Genomic DNA, 18,846 nt, shown 5'->3' on the forward strand with positions numbered 1-18,846 from the left:
TTAAAAAATATGATAATTATTGTTATTCACCCAATATTCCGGGGCATCGCCCGGGCCCAAATACTAGTTTACTAATTTATATAGAGTATATGATTAAAGACGATGGGAGATGATTAACTAAGCGCGAAGGTCATTTTCGCATATGTAAACCCTAACTTGGAACAATTCATGTAAAGCGGGAAAAAAAAATCAAATAAAAAATCAAATAAAATCAATGTCTCAAATTTATAGTTCAGGTATAATGAACTTCTCCTCTGTGGCATGAGGCTTGATTGCGTTGTTATTCTGAACTTAAATTCTTAAAACTTTGGTTGTTTCTTTTCTAAATTACCTTGTGTTATGATGAAACGAATCGAAATAGAAAGGTATCGAACGAGAAAGGGAAAGGGTAACGATAACCATTACTATTATAAATTGCTTGATATTGTAAGGAATGGAATGGAGTCAAACGAGAGATCGGCTAATTTAGGAGGATAGGCACGATCTATTAATACCTTCAAGTAACCAACGATATTTTGGTCTACTAGTTAAGACTGGTGATCTGTGCGCAATAGCCACATTCGAATCCCACTCTTAAAAAGCTCAAACCAACCAACCTTTTTAAAATACTTTTATGATTCTCTCTTCAACTCTAAAGATTTTGATGCTAAAGACATGTTTGGTTGATATAAACTTACATAGAAAATAAACATTCTAGAAAGTGTAATAACGTTGAGTTATTTGGTTGATAAAAATTATAGGATTTCCTACGAACACATAAAAGGTGATACCGTGATACGAAGTATTTATTTTAGCATATATCATGGCAAAAATTTGGATTAGAGAAACTGTTATGAAATATTATGTGGATGTCCATTATATCTCTACTATCTTTCTAGAATACTCTAGATATCAGTTCATGGAATAATATAAACAATTGTTCTCTCTCAATTTTTCCTCTATTTCTCTTTACGGATATTTCATGAAATACCTCCGAGTTTTGCCTTAATTCACCAAATGCCCATTAAGTTCCAATAATTCACCAAATATCCCTCACAAATATTTCATGAAAATATTTTATATTTCTAAAAAATTATACAAATTGATATATATATATATAAAATATTTATTAAAAAAATCTAATAAGACCCCACACGACTATTATTTTCTTAAATATAAATCACAAAAGGAAGTCAAATAAACTTGTGTGAATAACATCCAAAACCCAATTATGTCATGTAAATACGAACAGAAAAAGTAAAATACAAGCATGAAGCATGAGTTTTATTATAGCACGAATTGGTTGATTTTATGTGATCTTCTTACACTCGTGTGTGTTTTGTCTTCTTTCTTTGTAGGCATTATTACTCATCAATATAAAGTGACCATGTTTCTTTGTGTTCTTGTGGGGTGTTATTGTCTCCCACTCTCCCCCCCCCCCCCAACAATGTATTAGTACGTAAAAAATAATAATTAATTTACCCATTTTAGGTAGAAAAAGAGAAAGTTAAATAAAAACAAGATCGACACTTTAAAAATAAAAAGAGATTAAGAACCTAGATAATAAGAAGTTCAACGGGGATAGAGGGAGTATTATTTTATCCAGCTATTTGGTGTATTACGGAGTACTATTTATGAGACGCATCTATATATACACTATATTAAATCAGAGTAACTCAATCAATCAAATTTTCCCTCCTAAATACATAGTTAAGCTAGACTAGTGCCCCTCAAAAAAAAAAAAAAAGTTAGTCAAAGTAAATAATTGCATTGAAACTATGAACATGAGTCTTATTTATAAAAAATACGTGATTTCCAGACAGTTAGTACATTCAGTTTATTCGTTGTTTATCATCACTTTAAATAGAATGACTATTATAGAATGACAACAATAACTAACACAATTACTTTGTAATGATTAAGAGTACAACATGTCGTTATTGATTAAAGAGCTAATTTATTCCAAATAAGTAGGGTTCATCACATGAGTGAGTAATAATAGGTCATAATAGTTATTAAGCCCAACAATTTGATTTTTTTTTTTAGCCAAATAATTATAACTGACCACTCATTTCTCATAAACTTTACAAAGCACAAACTAGCTTGATAATATTAGCTCCTTTTTTGTCTAAAAAAATTTGTACAAGACACATATATGCATCAAATGCATGAATGTGAGCTTTGATTCATACACGTAACATGTTGTTTCAAGTACAATACTTTTTAGAGACTTACCAACGAAGTTAGCTGGCATTTAGAAGTTCACCTAGCTAGATCAGTAGATCGTTATAGATCTTCTAGAATCTAGAAAACATAAATACATAGTAAAAAAACTATCACACATTCATATTTTTCATTGATTTTTTGAAGTAAACTACTTGCAAACTCCAAATATACTCTTAATGATGTTGTTCTTGGTCGCCCCTCGCGGTGGTGGCACATTAGAGAAGGAGGAACCACCAGGCCTTGGGTTGTTGTTGCCACCTCCACCCGACGAGCTTGATGATGAATTCCCTGAGCTCATTTTTAGAGTGTGATTTTAGTTGTAATTTTCTCACTCTCTTCTTTTAAAAGGGTGTTTGATTTAAATAGTACACTTTAGAAAACATTTTATTTTGCTAATTTGATAATAGGGTATTTATAGAAACTAGGAGAGTGACCCACTTACATCACATATATCGTCCCTTTGAAACGTCATAGTGCATGATGTCTTTGCATATGTAATTAATGTTATAATTTCGGTTTTTCGGTTTTTAATAGTTACACTGTTTGGATCTTTACATTTCATAAACTCTTATTTCTCAGGACAATTTGAGATAATTTTATGTGACTTATACATAAGAAAAAACATGTCCATGTTGGTTCTTAAGCTCTTTCACTATGCATATTTGCAAATATCAATTTAAAATTTTAAAGTTTTACTAAATTATAATTTTTTTAATTAAAGTTTTGTTTAACAAGTTTGAAACTGAGCGATTTCCTTCAATATTGCATAAAGATCCAATAATTTCCTAAATACATTACTTTCTAAGTTATTTCCACCATACCGTCCACGTAAGCAAGGGAGAAAGAGAAGTAATTTTTTTTTCCCGGTTCAGCATTGAATCGCCATATGAGATAGCGGTTTTGTTTTAAAGCAAACCGCCATCTCAGATGGCGGTTCAATGTTATAAACCGCTATCTGAGATAGCGGTTTGCATTAAAACAAAACCGCTATCTCAGATGGCGGTTTGCTTAATTGTAAATTATTTTTAACATGAATTACAGTTTAAATAGAAATATAACTTAGAAGTAACCTCTTGTGACATCAATTGCATCTGTAGCTCAATGGATAGAGTGTGTTGTTTCTTAGCAGGAGGTCGTGAGTTTGAACCCTACCTGACGTGTTTATTTCTTTTTAACCATTTCTTAATATTAATTAAAAACATTTCCAAGTTTAACTTATCAACATTAGTGTCTGTAGCTCAGTGGATAGAGTATTTGTTTCCTAAGCAGAAGGTTGTGGGTTCGATGCCTACCTAACGCGCTTATTTTTTTTTTTACCATTTATAGCGGTTTACTTAAGTCAACCGCTACCTGAGATAGCGGTTTAGTGCCGCTTCGTTTAAAAAAAAAAAAACGGTTTTAATGCTGACGTGGACGGTATGGTGGGAATTAAGTTAAAAAGTGGCGCATTTTGGGAATTTTACGTTCTTTAAACAATATTGAAGGAAATCGCTTGATGCAATTATTGATTAAATGACGAATTCTAGTTTTCTGTTACCTTAATGCATAGAATAGCCCTAAACTTAGTATTCTAGCAGTAGAATAGAGTAGAATAGATTGGTCTGTAATCACTTCCAAACATTTACCCATGGAGATTGTAACACCCTCAGTGATTTAATGTTTCTCCGATTTGTTTTTCTATCAATCAATGAAATTCATATGAACTTTATTTGTTGTTAATCATACGCATTTTATTTCGAATTTCCATTACTAGCTTGGTTTTTTACTTTTTTTAGCCGGTAATTTTCCTAAAGTTACTCGTTCATGAGCGAGACATTTAGTCTAGGGGTGTAAATGAGCCGAGCCGGTCAATAAACTACTCGGGCTCGGGCTCGTTTAAAACTCGTTCATGTTCGTTCATTTACTAAACGAGCCGAGCTTGAACAACTTTTGAAGCTCGCTTAATAAACGAGCTTGAACATGAACATATGTATGCTCATTCATTTAAGTTCATGAACAACTTGTTCTTTTATGTTCATGAACAACTCGTTCATTTATGTTCGTGAACAAGTTCGTCTAGTTATGTTATGTATCATATTTTACCATATATACATTTTTCAAATATAAATAAAAATCATGTTTTTGACTTTTGGAATCTATAATAGAATAAAAATATTTTGAAATAAAATTTTAATTGCTAAATTATTGCTCTTTGACTCTTTCTAAATTATTAGTTTGTTTATCAAATAAAGTAATGTATACTTTAATCTTTATTATTAGATATAATTATAATTTGTTAGATTTTCATGTGGTTATACTCTAAAGCTCGTTTAAGAAAGCTCGTTTATAAACTCGGCTCGATTAATAAATGAGCCGTTCACGAACAGTTCGCGAACACAAAATATTTTAAACGAACCGAGCTTGAACAAATTTTTGAGCTCGGTTAAAAGCTCGGGCTCGGGCTCGAGCTCACATAAGTTAAATGAACATGAACATGAACAGGATAAAGCTCGGCTCGGCTCGGCTCATTTACACCCCTAATTTAGTCATAAAAGGCCAGTCCCTAAAGGTATATCCGCTCATCAATTCCATATACCATCTTTAAGTTTGAGTATTTTGGAGCGAAGGAATCAAGGGTGAGTTCTATCGAGGTCGGCGAAACGGCATATTATGATTTGTGAGCAAACACATCACAACGTCAAACGTATATGTACCATTTATTTAAAAAAGACTACCATTTCATTAAAAAAAAAGAGCATCATTCGATAAAAAACATGTACCATTTCGTTAAAAAGAATATCATTTCATAAAAAGCAGAGTACCATTTCGATTAAAACATGTAACATTTCATTGATTCTTTTCATTAAAACCTGCGATTTTGACTTCCTCGAGTTCTATCTACGGACCGGGTAGCTCTTTCACTATTAAAATCTTAATCTATCTATTGTAGTTAAAATACCCCCATTATTTGGATAATTTGATTGTAAAAGAGGTAATTAGAAATATAATTCCTTCAACTGTTTGATATTTAATTAGACGTTAAATCATGCCTAATAGGCTAATATGGAGTAGCATATCAGCTGGATAAATATGTGATATTCAAGATATGTGATCTGACAATTATTTACAGGAATTTATATTACTATTAAGACACTAACACAAAGGGATCGGAGTGGTCCAATAATTATACTTTATGGCATGTGATCAAATTTGTCAAGTCTTAATCATTCAAACAACTGTTTTGTGTTAATTTATTGACGTTGGTTATGATACTGAAATTAGTGTGTGGCCCGGGCGATGTTCCGGGTTTTACTTTTATTAGGGTTTAGTTTTTATAAAAAATGTGCCCATTTTTAAAAGATTGTATTTTACATTTATATTGAAAAATATAACATACATTGTAGCTAATTAAGATGGTAAGAAGTGAAATTTTAATCCATGAGGTTTGATGTTCGATCCATATACGTTTTCATAAACGGTCTTTTAATATATTAGTATATAATTATTTACTAACTATATTTTGGAAAACGTCATTATATTATATTCCATTAAGATCACTATCAAATCCAGCTCTTATAATAGAGATTTCTGAATGGATAAGAATAGACTTCTAATGGTGCTCATATTTCTACACGTACACATTGCACTACCTACAAAATAGTAGTCATTAGTTGCAAAACGCGAAAAAGTCGACTCAACAAGTTTAACGACATCTTAAAATCATATGTTAATAAAGGGAGTAATTCATTAGTCTTATTTTAAGTGATTAACTCTCTCATCTTTTATCATTGTGGGAGACTCATATATGTTGATTGAGAAGACTTGCTTTAACAAAAAAGACAATTATTTAGGAGCGAAAGATTTCAGTTATAGCATCAATTATTTATAACAGGACAGAGTACTTAAGAAGATACTTTATTATAATTTGGTTAATGAATTCTGATTAATACTTTGTATGAAATAAGCTAGGTTTTTTGCCCGTGATTGATAGATGTAAATAATTTCTAACACCGTGATCGATATGAAATTAACATGAACATTCTCTTACTCTAGAAGGTCATATCGCCACACTACAAGAATTTGTATCTTTAACGACAACCTAATTATGACGGGTCTGTCGTAAAAGCCTTTTGCAACGGGGCTAACAACCAAACAAAGGCGGGAACAACCGTCGCAAATGTCTTTTACGACGGGTTAACGACATGATTTTTCATTAAAGACGGTCTCCTTTTATGACGGATTCACGACAGGAAATCCCGTCATTAATCAACGATTATTGGCCTTTAACGACGGAATTTCCCGTCGTTAATGGTACAATTTCTTATAATGCCATATTGGCCTATATATGTAATAAAAGGGAAGAAGAAGAAGAATGAAAAACGAAATTTTGAATTGAAACAATAAAAGAGAAAGAGTTTGAACTTTGATTTAAAAAAACCGCTCAATTAAGTCAATTCAAATTGAAATGTGAAACGAATAATGTGTACATCTTTTTTGGTTCAAAATATTTTCAATAGACTTTCAATGGTCTTCATGCAGATCTTTGTCTGGACAAGTGGACATGATTTTTACTTGGCTGCTTGACTACTTAACTAATTCATGTTTAAACTTTTGGCATGGTCCTTTAATATGGTTAACCAATTATCTTTGAAGAATTTATTAAATTTTTGGCATGATCCTTTAATATGACTGGATTATATTATGCCCAAACAAAAGTTTGTCGAACAAAGATTGGAGTAGTTGATTTATTGTTTACAAAAGGTCTTGCATATACAAGGTGCACAATAAATTTATTATGCACCAACATAACTTTTAACCAGTTTTCTCTAATTTTTACCCAGGTTTCTCTAACTTTTATGTTTTTAAAAAGTAGTAATATAATAGATAAACATTTTAAAGTGTTAAATGATTAATTTTATACATTATTAGTGATTTTGAAGAACTTTTTTTTTATTAAAATGAAAATTTTTATTACTAAAAAGTAGTAGATAACTTTTACATATATAAGGATAATTTTTAAGCATTTTATGTCAACTTTAACTTCGGTGTACAATATTTATCGTACACCCCATGTAAATAAGAATTTGTGTATTGTTTATTGTTTGGTGGAGAGAGAGACAACGAGCTATAAATATGATAATGTACGTAGACGGGATTAGATCTCATATTTGGAGTACCATTTTAAATTTTAACAAACTTATCTAGTTGACATCCATCCCATTTGATTTATTGTTGATCTCACAAGAAGTAGCTTTCATGCACCTAGTCTTCAATAATTTCATTGCTCTTGTTTTATAATAGGTAACTCAAAAGTAGATGCATGCATGATGATGTACAATATTTTTCAAACTAAAGAGGATTCAACTTTTAAAATCACTGGTGGAGGCAGCATAATTATCAAGGCTATAGGCACCAATGATATATTGACGTATTGGTCTGGTTAACACTGAATGTCTGTGTATGATAAGTTACAAGTCTGGGATTATCCTTTTCCATTTATAATTTGCATTGTCTTTTTCGTTTATTCGCATTAAAAAAAATCTAAGCTATACTACTATGTATTAGGAATAAAGATTTCAATTTCTTAGGAACTTTAACCAACATAGATGCCTTTAAAAGCTTTAAGAATATAGTGTCTTCTAATACCAAGCACAAACATGATACAGGAAGAAAATATAATCAATGTTCAGAAAATGTTATCAAAAATTTATTGAAGTACAAGTTAAGAGCAAGTTGGTATCACTCCTATATTTTTTCTTTTTTTGGTTATATGATTTTAAAAGTCGCATGATTAGGTTAAGTTATGAACTTAAATTTGATCATACCTATAATAACCATGTTGATTATAAAAACTGACAATAAAAAACGAAAATAATAACAGATATGCTTTTATTCACCATGATACCATGTTGTCAAATAATAACCTTTAACTAACTTGAGGAGTTGAGAATCAACAAATACCAAGTTCCACTTTAGTATTGTTTTAAGAAGGGGTTTGGCTAAGCTTCTAGAGTTGTTTCTCCGACTAAAGTGATAAAAGTTGGCAAATGTAGGTAAAATGAGAAGCAAAAGCCCACTTCAAAGAAGCCGGAAATCGTTTATTGTTAAAAACTGGGCTCGGGGGTGTTCCGAGAAAAGCCCATCCGATGCTAAGTCACAGTAGGTTCGGATTTTAAGAAATCTCTTACTAGGTTAAAGTGTGTTTGTGAATGCAATAAATGAGCGTATCTTAGGATGTGCAATGGGACGACATATTTATAGTGTTCCATAATAAATGTTGATGGACTATATTATGATGGGCCTTGTGCCAAAGAGAGGATTTGGAATCCTTGACGGAAGTCTCTCAAGTGTTAAGCCTAGTGGGCTTTTGGGCTGCAGAGCTAACTATCTGGGCACCCAAACAATTATGAAGTTAAATTGAATTATACCTATAATAACCATGTTCATTAAAAAAAACCAACAAAAACGAAAACTATGTTTTCAGTTTCTATTTCTTTTTCAAATGCCATTATTGCAGATATGCTTTTATTCACCATGATACCATGTTGTCAAATGCTACCCTTTAACTAACTTGAGGGTCAACAAATACCAAGTTCCACTTGAGTAAGTTTTAAGAGGGTGTTTGGCCAAACTTCTAGAGCCGTTTCTCCGACTGAGAGATGGAGATCAAATCTATGCCAAACATAGATCAAAATGAGAAGCAAAAGTCTGCTCCAAAGAAGCCGTTTATTGTTACAAACTTGCTATACTATACAAAATAAAATTGGAATGGATGTCATATGCTCCCTCCGTCCCTAAAAGATTGCCCTATTAGAATGAGTAATAGTGAACGTTTCACTACGTATACAAATACAATTGATAGTGGCTCATTTGCACTTTCTATTTCTATATTAGTATATACACAGAAAACTCTTAACCATGGCTATGTACTATTTGCCTATTTTTAAGTGCTGATTTATCTATCATCTTGCTGCTGATAATTGCATTGCTTCCTGCTCATCCATCGACTCGTCCATCCAAGCGAGCCGATGCTTCATAAAAGATAACTGTAACTCTTGATTTCTTACTTCTTCATGCGTCTCCCATTCGGCCCATCTCTCGTTTAAGCCTACTCCTTGCAGCATCTTCACAACTTCTGCCATCCTCGGACGTTCCTCTGCTACATTCTGAGAGCAAAGCAATGCAACCTGGACTATCATTTCAACTTCTTTAGGATCATAGGCTTTCAAGTTGTTGTCTACTATGTCATGTAGCCTCTTTTCCTTCAATAACTTCTTGATCTAAACAACATTGCAACACACAAAAAGTAATTATTTTTCTGAAAAAAAGCAGAGAAAATTGTCAGACATGAGACCAGAATTGAACTAGGTGGAACAAGAAAACTTACATGATCAACCACTAAAGATTTTTAGTGTTACTATTTGCACAAATATTAAGACAAAAATGGAAAAGTAGGTTGAATATAATAAAATATTGACAAAGTAGGATAAATGTGTAAAAAGGTGGATGGATGTAAGAAAAAATGAATAAAGTAAGAGAAATTGAGTGGAAAATTGTAAATATTGTGTGTAAAAACTAAGAAGGGTAAGGTTTTGATGTCCAAAAATAGAAATAAAGCAAAGTGTAAAGAACATTAAAACAGACTAAAACGGAAAGTGTAAGGATCCAGTTAACTAGGTGGAACAGAAACTTACGTATAATAAAATATGGATAAATAAAATAAATGTGTAAAAATATGGATGAATGTAAGAAAAAGTGAATAAAGTAAGATAAAGTTAGTGGAAAATTGTAAATATTGTGTTTAAGAACTAAGAAGGGTATAGTAGTAAATTTTGCTGTCCAAAAATAGAATAAAGCAAAGTGTAAAGAACATTATGAAACGGACTAAAACGGAAAGTGTAAAGATCAGAGTGTGTTATTCCATAACAGTTAACTAGGTGGAACAAGAAAACTTACATGATCAACCAGTAGCACATCTTCTTCTTCCTCAAGGCGAGAGAAGTCTATGGCACGCTGACCCGTCATGAGTTCTAAAAGGGTTATACCATATCCAAACACATCTGTCTTCTCTGAGGATTTCCCTGTGGATAGATATTCAGGAGCAATGTGACCCATAGTTCCTCGTACTTGAGTAGTAACATGGGTTAGTTTTGCATCTACTAATCTTGCTAGCCCGAAATCTCCAAGTACTGCTTCAAAATTATCATCTAAAAGAATGTTTGCAGCCTTCAGATCGCGGTGTATGATCTTAGGATTGCAATGTTCATGCAGATACTCCAAGCCATGGGCTGTCCCAAAAGCTATCTTTTTTCTCCTTGGCCAGTCTAACCTTTCCTGTCCGGGCTTCAAGTCTACATGGAGAAAAAAAAGTTCATTTCAGTATTTAGTAGACATGATCATCCTGAGCCCACACCGCTGGCCGGCCCAACTCGGCCCGAATTTGTTATTTTTTTGGGTGGGTTTGGGCAGGGGCGGATGCACGTCGCAAGTAGGATACACAATTGTCTACCCTCCAATAAAAAAAGAAATAAAAAAAAAACATAAAGGAAACTGAAGCAGTAAGAATGCATTAAATAGAAAATCAGGAACAAGTAAACCATATGTGAACTTGTAAACCAGTGGTTTTGTATTCCATTGGTTTAGTGGGAGGGTCATGGGTTCAAGGACTATAAGTTACATTTTAACATCTCAGAAAGTAATTTTATATAATAGAAATACTTTTTCAAATATAATTATTGATATGATTAGATATTATATGCTTTATGGACATCAATTTCTACAAACTCTTTTTTATTTATACAAATTGAGCCAATGTCAATTTTTGTTTATAATTTGCATGCTATTTTGATGAATTATTTTTATTTTATACATATCTTATACTCCGTATTAATACTTATTAGAAAATGTCTCCCCTATTTCAAAATCCTGGATACGCCACCAGCTTTGGGCAACTCAAAATTGCAATTTTAGTTATAAATCCGGCCCGGCCCGAAAAGCCCGCTATTTCTGGTAGAAATTTTCGGCCCGGCCCAACCCTACATAGCGGGCAGAAATTTTAAGTCGTGGCCCCGCCCGCAATTTGATCAGGTCTAGTATTTAGTTATGCAGGAAATAATTATAAACAAACAGTAAAGAACATAACATACACTTGCAGAAAAAAGATAACCAACCTCTTAAGCAATAGGCAACGCTGAGATTTTTCATGTATGGATAAACAAGGATTCTCTCCGATGCAGTTGTACAGAATCCGATCAAACGCAAGAGATTCTTATGAACTGCAACACTTATCAGCTGTACTTCCCTCAGAAATGCAGCCTCGCCACCTGGATTATGATAGTCTGTAAGGCGTTTCACGGCCACCTTTGTGTTATCCATCAATTTGCCTTTGTAAACCTTCCCAAAGCCTCCTTGACCAATGATGTTACTTTCACTAAAATTGTTGGTTGCAATCTGAATCTCACGCCACGAAAATCTTTTCACTTGACCAAAGGAGAATTTTCCCTCATCTTCACCTTCATACAGAAAATTGGATTTTTGATTATGAAGTCAAAGAAGGCAACATAACAACAACAACAACAACAACAACAACAACAACAACAACAACAACAACAAAGCCTTATTTCCAAAATGATTTGGGGTCTGTTAACATGAATCGTCATAGGAGATCGTCATTGTGACCAGTCAAACAAGAAAGAAGTAGGAAGTTAAAAGAATAAACAAGGAAGAGGGAGAAAGTGAAATTAATGAAAGTAAAACAAGAAAAAAATATTAAAGAAAAATAAGTAAAGTTAAAAACGAAAATAAATAAGGACAGATAAATAAAATAAGTACATTTGAAAATATCATAAAAAAGGGAGCCAAGAAAAGAAGGGGAGGAAAAAAAAAGTTTTGTGGGGGAAACTAATGAAAAGGTTAGAGAAAGCTTTAAGGGGGAAAAAAAAATTGAAATCAACTAAGGATACATGGAAGAATATGCATGATAGCTGATATGAGAGTAGCATAATATACCTGCAACATCTACAAATATTTCATTTTTGAACTTATGCAATTGATGTCTTCGGTATGTGAAGGCCGCCCCCAGTAACAAAAGGAAGAATGCACCACAGCTAGCAGCAATCATGACAAGTTCGACTTTTGATTTTCTGGCTGCAACTGGAGATGCATTGTAACGTTTGGTAAACAAGAACTAATTAAGGAAAATGCAAAATAGAGAGAAGAAAGCTTCCTCACAAGAATTATACCTTCTAGAGAAGAGCCTGAATCACAAGGTTTCTGAAATCTGGCACCACATTCAAGGTTCGTTCCTGTAAAACTGAAATATAAATATAAAATCAAATAGAGTACAGAATCTAGCTATAAGTAGTCAAAACCGAGAATAAAAAACATAGTTTTAATTGAAATAAACTAATTAAGCATATATTAATACTCTTCTCTTCATTGAAATTAAAACATGTACCAAGTTTGTAGCAGTTAAAAGAAAGGTAATCAGACCAAGTTCTGTTTAAGTAATTACTTGAATGTTCGAGCTGAAAAGAGTTGTGATGGGATTGTGCCACTTAAATCATTTTCTGAAAGATCCCTGCGTTGATAAAGACAACAGTAAGGAAGTTTGTAAAACCATCGACTTTCACGTAGGCTACAAGATGAAGAAGTTACTATTAGAAACAATGAGCCAGGAATTACAGATGCTTAAGATTGGAGAGTTGTGCCCAGCTACTTGGTATAGAACCAGAAAACTTATTGTGGGAGAGATCCAGAGTCTGCAAGTTCACCAAACTGCTCAAGCAATCAGGTAATTCGCCTGACAGGTTATTATCCTGCAACTTTCTGCGCAAAACCAAATGCAATTGTATCAGAAATCATTAATGCAGAACCTTATTGTTATTAAAACACTTACAAGAAAGCAGTCCACAGGAAAATATATAAGAGGGTGATTGGCCAAGCTTTTAGAAGGCTTCTAGGATCCAGAAACTGAAACTTGGCCAAGCATATAGGAATGTTCTTTTCCTGGAACTTAGGGTTGTGGTTGTTTCATATACAAGTTTTCTTCTAGGTCACCGTGTAACAACATTTTAACAATTCTATTACCTCATTAGAATCTACCAAAGAAAGTAATACGAAGTTTTCTTCTAGGTCACCGTGTAACAACATTTTAACAATTCTATTACCTCATTAGAATCTACCAAAGAAAGTAATACGGAGTACTCTACATCTTTATCAATAATCTGGTAAGCTTTACAGAATGAACACAACTATACAAAGCACTTTTATCTCACTTCAGTAAGTTCAACCACTAGCTTCACTAAGACAAGATATTTTAGACAAGAACCCTGCCTTTAGAAGGGAGTGTGTAGGTTTCACAAGCAGGTAACCAAGCAAGACTTGGTGCCTTAAAGCCAACTGCTTATGCAATGAGTTCATAAATCCATAATAGACACCGATGGAAGAGTCACTATTTTCTATGTTGGAACCGGATACCCATGTCGGATATTGGTACGTGTTCAAGTGCCTGACTCGGCTATTTTGTGAAAAAGTTTCAAGATCTTGGACTTGTGTCCAGTGTGACTAGTGTGCATACCCCATGTCCGATTGTCGAGGATCTGACAAGGGTACTTGAGCTAAAATGAAGAGTCCAAGTAATATAGCTATTTTTCTAGTTCATTTTTTTTATTTTTTTTGACAAGTAATAAAGAATTCTACTAAAAGGCACAATAAGGGGCTATCACAGCTACGGGTGTTATTTTAGGTTAAAATTGAGTGAGCTAAATAAAATTCCAGCCGTCCTCTGGCCTTTACTTATGTCTGGGAAAGTAGCAACATCACACATTCACACATTTCTTTCCCATCCAAGATATAAGGAAATTATAGGGTTAGATTTGAGTAGATCGTACCTAATAAGAACTTTGTCAGAAATACTATATTGGTGTATTGGTTCAGTTCCGTTAGTGAACCAATAATGTAGCATAAATGATAAAACTGTACCAGCATGAACGTAAAAAGACAGGTAAAATGAGAGAAAGTTCCTTACAAGCTATTCAAAAACTTCAGTTTACATATGACAGGAGAGAGAGTTCCAGAAAATCCATTTGAACCGAGGGTCCTGCATGAAAATTAGGCAAATATCTCATGTTATAAAGCAAGTTTACCCGGAGGGTTAACGCCTAGAAAGCTACAACATGATAAACATGGCTTCAGATAACCAAAGGTATGAATTGGTTACACGAAGAACTCGACATAATATATCTGATTTATGAAGAATAAATGAAAAGTTCTTTGAACACTTACAGGTATTTGACATGTCCACTCAAACATAAGACATGAGACCAGCCTGAGCAAGGACTCACATAGAAGTCATTCCAATCTGTAATCTTATGATGGGAGTTATTCAAAACCTTCAAGAGATCAATCAAAGCTTCACCTGACAAATGACAGATGTATGCACTTAATACTAAGGAACCACTATTAGCATCAAATCTCTACTTCATCTACGCTACACATGCCAAAGTGCCAAACCCCAAAATGATAGATACTGCATACTACAATGTAAAAAAAACAAAATTGAACAATGGCAATCCTGTACCAACAATTTAAGATGATTACAAAAAACAGATAGTACATGAGTAACTTGACACACTTGTTTATTAAATGGAAGAGAGAAATTATTCTGAATATTCTAGCATCTACTTAGGGTAGGGAAGTTTCCAACAATTACCCCTGGATGTGGTTATTGTTTTATTCAAGTGTCTTCCGATAAATGCAGAATCTGGGAAAAGGAACACTAAAATATCTACATCCTTCTTTGCAGATGATATGAGCTAATACCATTTTGATATTGGTTTTTTGTGACTGAAGATTGATATCAGTCTCTACATACAGCCTATTTTGGCCCAGACCAAGCCGAGTACCAAGACAAGAACGTTCAGTAAACCAAACTTCATGAGAATTCGATCGAACAAAGTAGAAAAACCATTGGGCATCATGGAATCACAGAAATGATAACCTCTTAAGTATAGTGGCTAAAATTGATTTTACCAGCTATAAAATCTTTTATTGATTGCCAGTGAACTGTATAACCAGAGAATATCTATAAAGCCTTTCACTGAGAATAAATTCCTGCAGCTTTAAGCGTATCTTTTCCGTCTGCAATAGGAAAACACATAGTAATATAAAAGGGGATAGTGGTCCTATGTAGTAAAGAACCAATAAGTAGTCAAAATGGAATCTTCGAAATGGTTATCAAGAAAAGCTAGTTTGAGGAACACAAATATCAGCTGATTGTTAAAAATGTGTTCCTGTTTCTAAAGGACAGACAGACAAGGGGCAAGGACTGAGTAAACAAGTACACTATTTGTCGTCAATCAAGAAAATCCGGCTAAGTGTACGCTTAATTTCCAATATTACTGTAAGTAGTGATTGTCAAAATTTTATGATCTTGCTCGCCAACCTTTCTATTTACCATCAATTGATGAACTTTCATCTGTAATAAGAACTAGAGACAACATAGGAAAAGATCTCACAGCATAACTCCAAACAGTCAAACACCTATTATGTGGTTTGAAGAGGAAGCCAATTGAAATATTGTTGACACTTACCTTCAACATCAGGAGCCGAGGTTGAGGAACCATTTCTTAGCAACAAGACGAAGAAGAACCAGTTAAGTATACACCTTGTCAAACTGTGCTCAGAAATATAGATATTGAACTTACAACTCCCTCTTTTATCTGAAAAACAATCAAACTTCATGTTCAGTAGTTCATGATGGTACAAGCTGGGATCATTTAGACCACCAACCTAAGACTTAAACAGCTATTACGCAGAATTACCGTACCAGTTGTGGCACAAAAATTACAAAATAGATATAGTTGTTTTATTAACAGGATAAATGAATGTTAAGACTGAATTTATTAACAGTTGATCAACATCTCATCCCCTAATGTAGAAGTACTTCATAGATTTAATGAAAACATAAGGCAACCTGTCCAAAGTGGAAAAGACATACTCTTTCTAATAGAAAGTCAATTGAAGTTTGGGGGGCACTACATACAACTGCTTAATTAACACAATGATATCTTCCTAATACAAATAATACAACATACTATTAACACAAAATACTCAGAGGAGAAAGTACAACACAATTCTCTAGAAACATATAGTGAGACACAAAGGACAAATGATATACACGAAACGAAACACACAGGGGATTAGAGAAAAGGATAACTTACTTGGTCCAGCCATAACTCTTGAAGCCTCTCACCAAACAAACAGAAGAAGAAATATGCAACCATGATCAAGAATAAGTGAATTTGAGTATGTATGATAATGATGAAAAAATGATTATGGGATAGTGCAAGGGGACCCACAAGTCATACCAAAATCAAAGCAAGAAATCTTTAATTAAAACAAAAGTGAGACTGAAAAAAGATTAAATTAGACAAGTGTTTATGTAATGTACCTATCTGGGGGACTGTAAAGTCACTCTAACAAGGAGAGAGAAAGAGATCACAAAGGCATAATGCATACTCCATGATATGGCAGCACTCACTCATTTACTAGAAGACTAGTTGTGTTTTTGGTGGCCAAGAATATGAATATGAAACCCACTCACAAAAAATGCTCTTTTTCACTTTGTTTATTAGTATTGTAGAGTCTTATTCCTTAGATAGTAGTGCATGTTTACTGAGCTTCCCTTTTACACATCCTCTCTCTTTCTCTCTTACACATAAAAGTTTATGCCTTTAAAAAGTTTCAGCACTAATGATGATATGCTGTAATCACCACATCAACAGGGGAATAAGCATTCAAGCAGAAACAAACTTCTCGTAATTGATCACTTCATGTGATCATACGCGAAACACGGGAAAGTCTAGGAGACTAGGATAATATCCGATATTGATCAATCTCACACGTAAACACTAAACAGTAATGGGCTAATTCCAATCAGAGATTTTATCGTTCATGTCGGTGAGATTGATCAATATCGGATATTAACATAGAGTGATCATACCCCTTTACTGGATAACAACAGCACAGCTAGTGATTTCTTTTGGTTTCATGACAATTGGGCAAACACATGAAGATTCACTGAGGAATAAGATCGAACAGGTGGTGGGCAAACCAAATCTGCTGCGAATTTGTGGCTAAATTACAAAACAGAATATCTGGGGATGCTTCAAACATCACTGAGATTATAAAAATGAGCGATTAATTTGATACCCACATGGATTATTGGATTACAACAATAGGGTGGTCAAATTTATAGAAAAAAAATAGTGTGAAATTAGCTGATCCCCATTTTTTTTTAACGCAAAGCAGAAGATACTTAGCTGATCCCCATTTTGGTGTGCGAAGTTGGAGACAATTTGTGGCGAATCGAAACTATTTGCACTATTTTTGTGGATTTATACTGTATTCTGTGTAGTATAGTTCATTAAGTTATTTTGGGTGGATTTCTCTGTAATTTCAAAATAGAATTGAGGATGGGTGAGACTGTGAGAGGGAGGAGTTAGGACTTAGGACTTAGAGCATCAATTATAGCTCCCTCTTAGCTCCTCTTAAGGAGAGAATCTCTAAGAGTTAGCTCTTAAAAAAAAAAATTGGGTAATTCTTAGCTACCTCTTATTTAGAGGTTAATTGGGACATCCTCTAAATAAGTGGTAACTCTTAGAAATAAGATGGGTGATGTGGAAGAATGTGGTGTATTTTGATATTTTTTTGTATTAAAATTAAAATTTAAAATATAAAAAAACTATATAAGAGGTACGGAGTAGTATTTAAGAGGTAGTCTATTTCTTGATGTTTTTGGTAGCTAACTCTTGTTAAGAGGTGGTGATGAGGTGTATAAGGAGAGAGATTAAGAGGGGGCAAATTAAGAGTTAGTCTACAATTGATGCTCTTAGGACATTCCGAAAGGGAAAAATATCTATCCTCCGTATTTCGTGGGCTGTGATTGGTTTAGATTTATAAATTGCACGTGGGGTTGCTATTTTAGATTTAAATTTAAATCTCATGTGGGGTTGCTTAGAGCAACTCCAATGGTGAGCTACAAGATGTTGTGGCTAAGTTTGTCACATCAAATTTCTAGCTACAATTGATTAAAACTACAAGTTATCACATTGATAAGCTACAATACTTTGTAGCTCCCTATAATATTTAATTTAAATAATTTATTTGTTTGAGCTATATTTTTTTTGAGCTACGTAGCCCAAATAGCTACAAGATTTTAACAACCGCTTATGTCATTGTTGTACCAATGGTGGGCTACCTGCTCACATGTTCATTTTTTTTGTGAGCAGATCCATTTTGTAACCATTGGAGTTGCTCTTATGTGAAAACAACCAATGAGAGCCTAGGGTATGGCACTATTCCATACCCAGAGGGTATATGTATCAGCTTCCTCAATTAGGCTCTCTTTGGTAACACTGCCTGAAACTGATAAGGTAGCTGAAATTGATAAGGTACCACCTGAAATCAATAAGGGACTGAAATTGATAAGTACTTTTGTGCATTGATTATTTGGTAAAAACTTATTTCTTTAATACCTGGAATTTTTAATATATGTAATCATATTCTCTATATTTTGTCATTTAACTGTTTCCTTTGCAAGGATAGTAACAAATAAATATACCCAACTAGTTTAGATCCCGTGCATGCACGGATTTTGAT

The 18,846-nt window shown here is 33.5% G+C and overlaps 1 protein-coding gene across 2 annotated transcripts; it reads right to left on the reverse strand.

The window, feature by feature from the left end:
- Nucleotides 1-8,857: 8,857 nt before the first annotated feature.
- LOC110800995 (probable LRR receptor-like serine/threonine-protein kinase At5g63710) lies at nt 8,858-17,683 on the reverse strand. Of its 2 annotated transcripts, none has more exons than XM_056843082.1 (11): nt 16,407-17,683; nt 15,777-15,905; nt 14,470-14,602; nt 14,213-14,284; nt 12,868-13,011; nt 12,698-12,763; nt 12,426-12,496; nt 12,193-12,330; nt 11,355-11,696; nt 10,141-10,535; nt 8,858-9,464 (listed from the first exon to the last, which is right to left on the reverse strand). In XM_056843082.1, exons 1-11 carry the CDS (start codon nt 16,417-16,419, stop codon nt 9,147-9,149), a joined length of 1,821 nt encoding a protein of 606 aa, XP_056699060.1. In that variant the 5' UTR covers nt 16,420-17,683; the 3' UTR covers nt 8,858-9,146. The 2 variants fall into 2 exon arrangements, with proteins under 2 accessions (XP_056699060.1, XP_021861999.2); XM_022006307.2 differs by having other exon boundaries at nt 12,193-12,336; nt 16,407-17,682.
- Nucleotides 17,684-18,846: the final 1,163 nt, after the last annotated feature.

The sequence above is a fragment of the Spinacia oleracea genome, chromosome 4 (assembly GCF_020520425.1).
Source record: "Spinacia oleracea cultivar Varoflay chromosome 4, BTI_SOV_V1, whole genome shotgun sequence".
In the NCBI taxonomy this organism is placed as follows: Eukaryota; Viridiplantae; Streptophyta; class Magnoliopsida; order Caryophyllales; family Amaranthaceae; genus Spinacia; species Spinacia oleracea.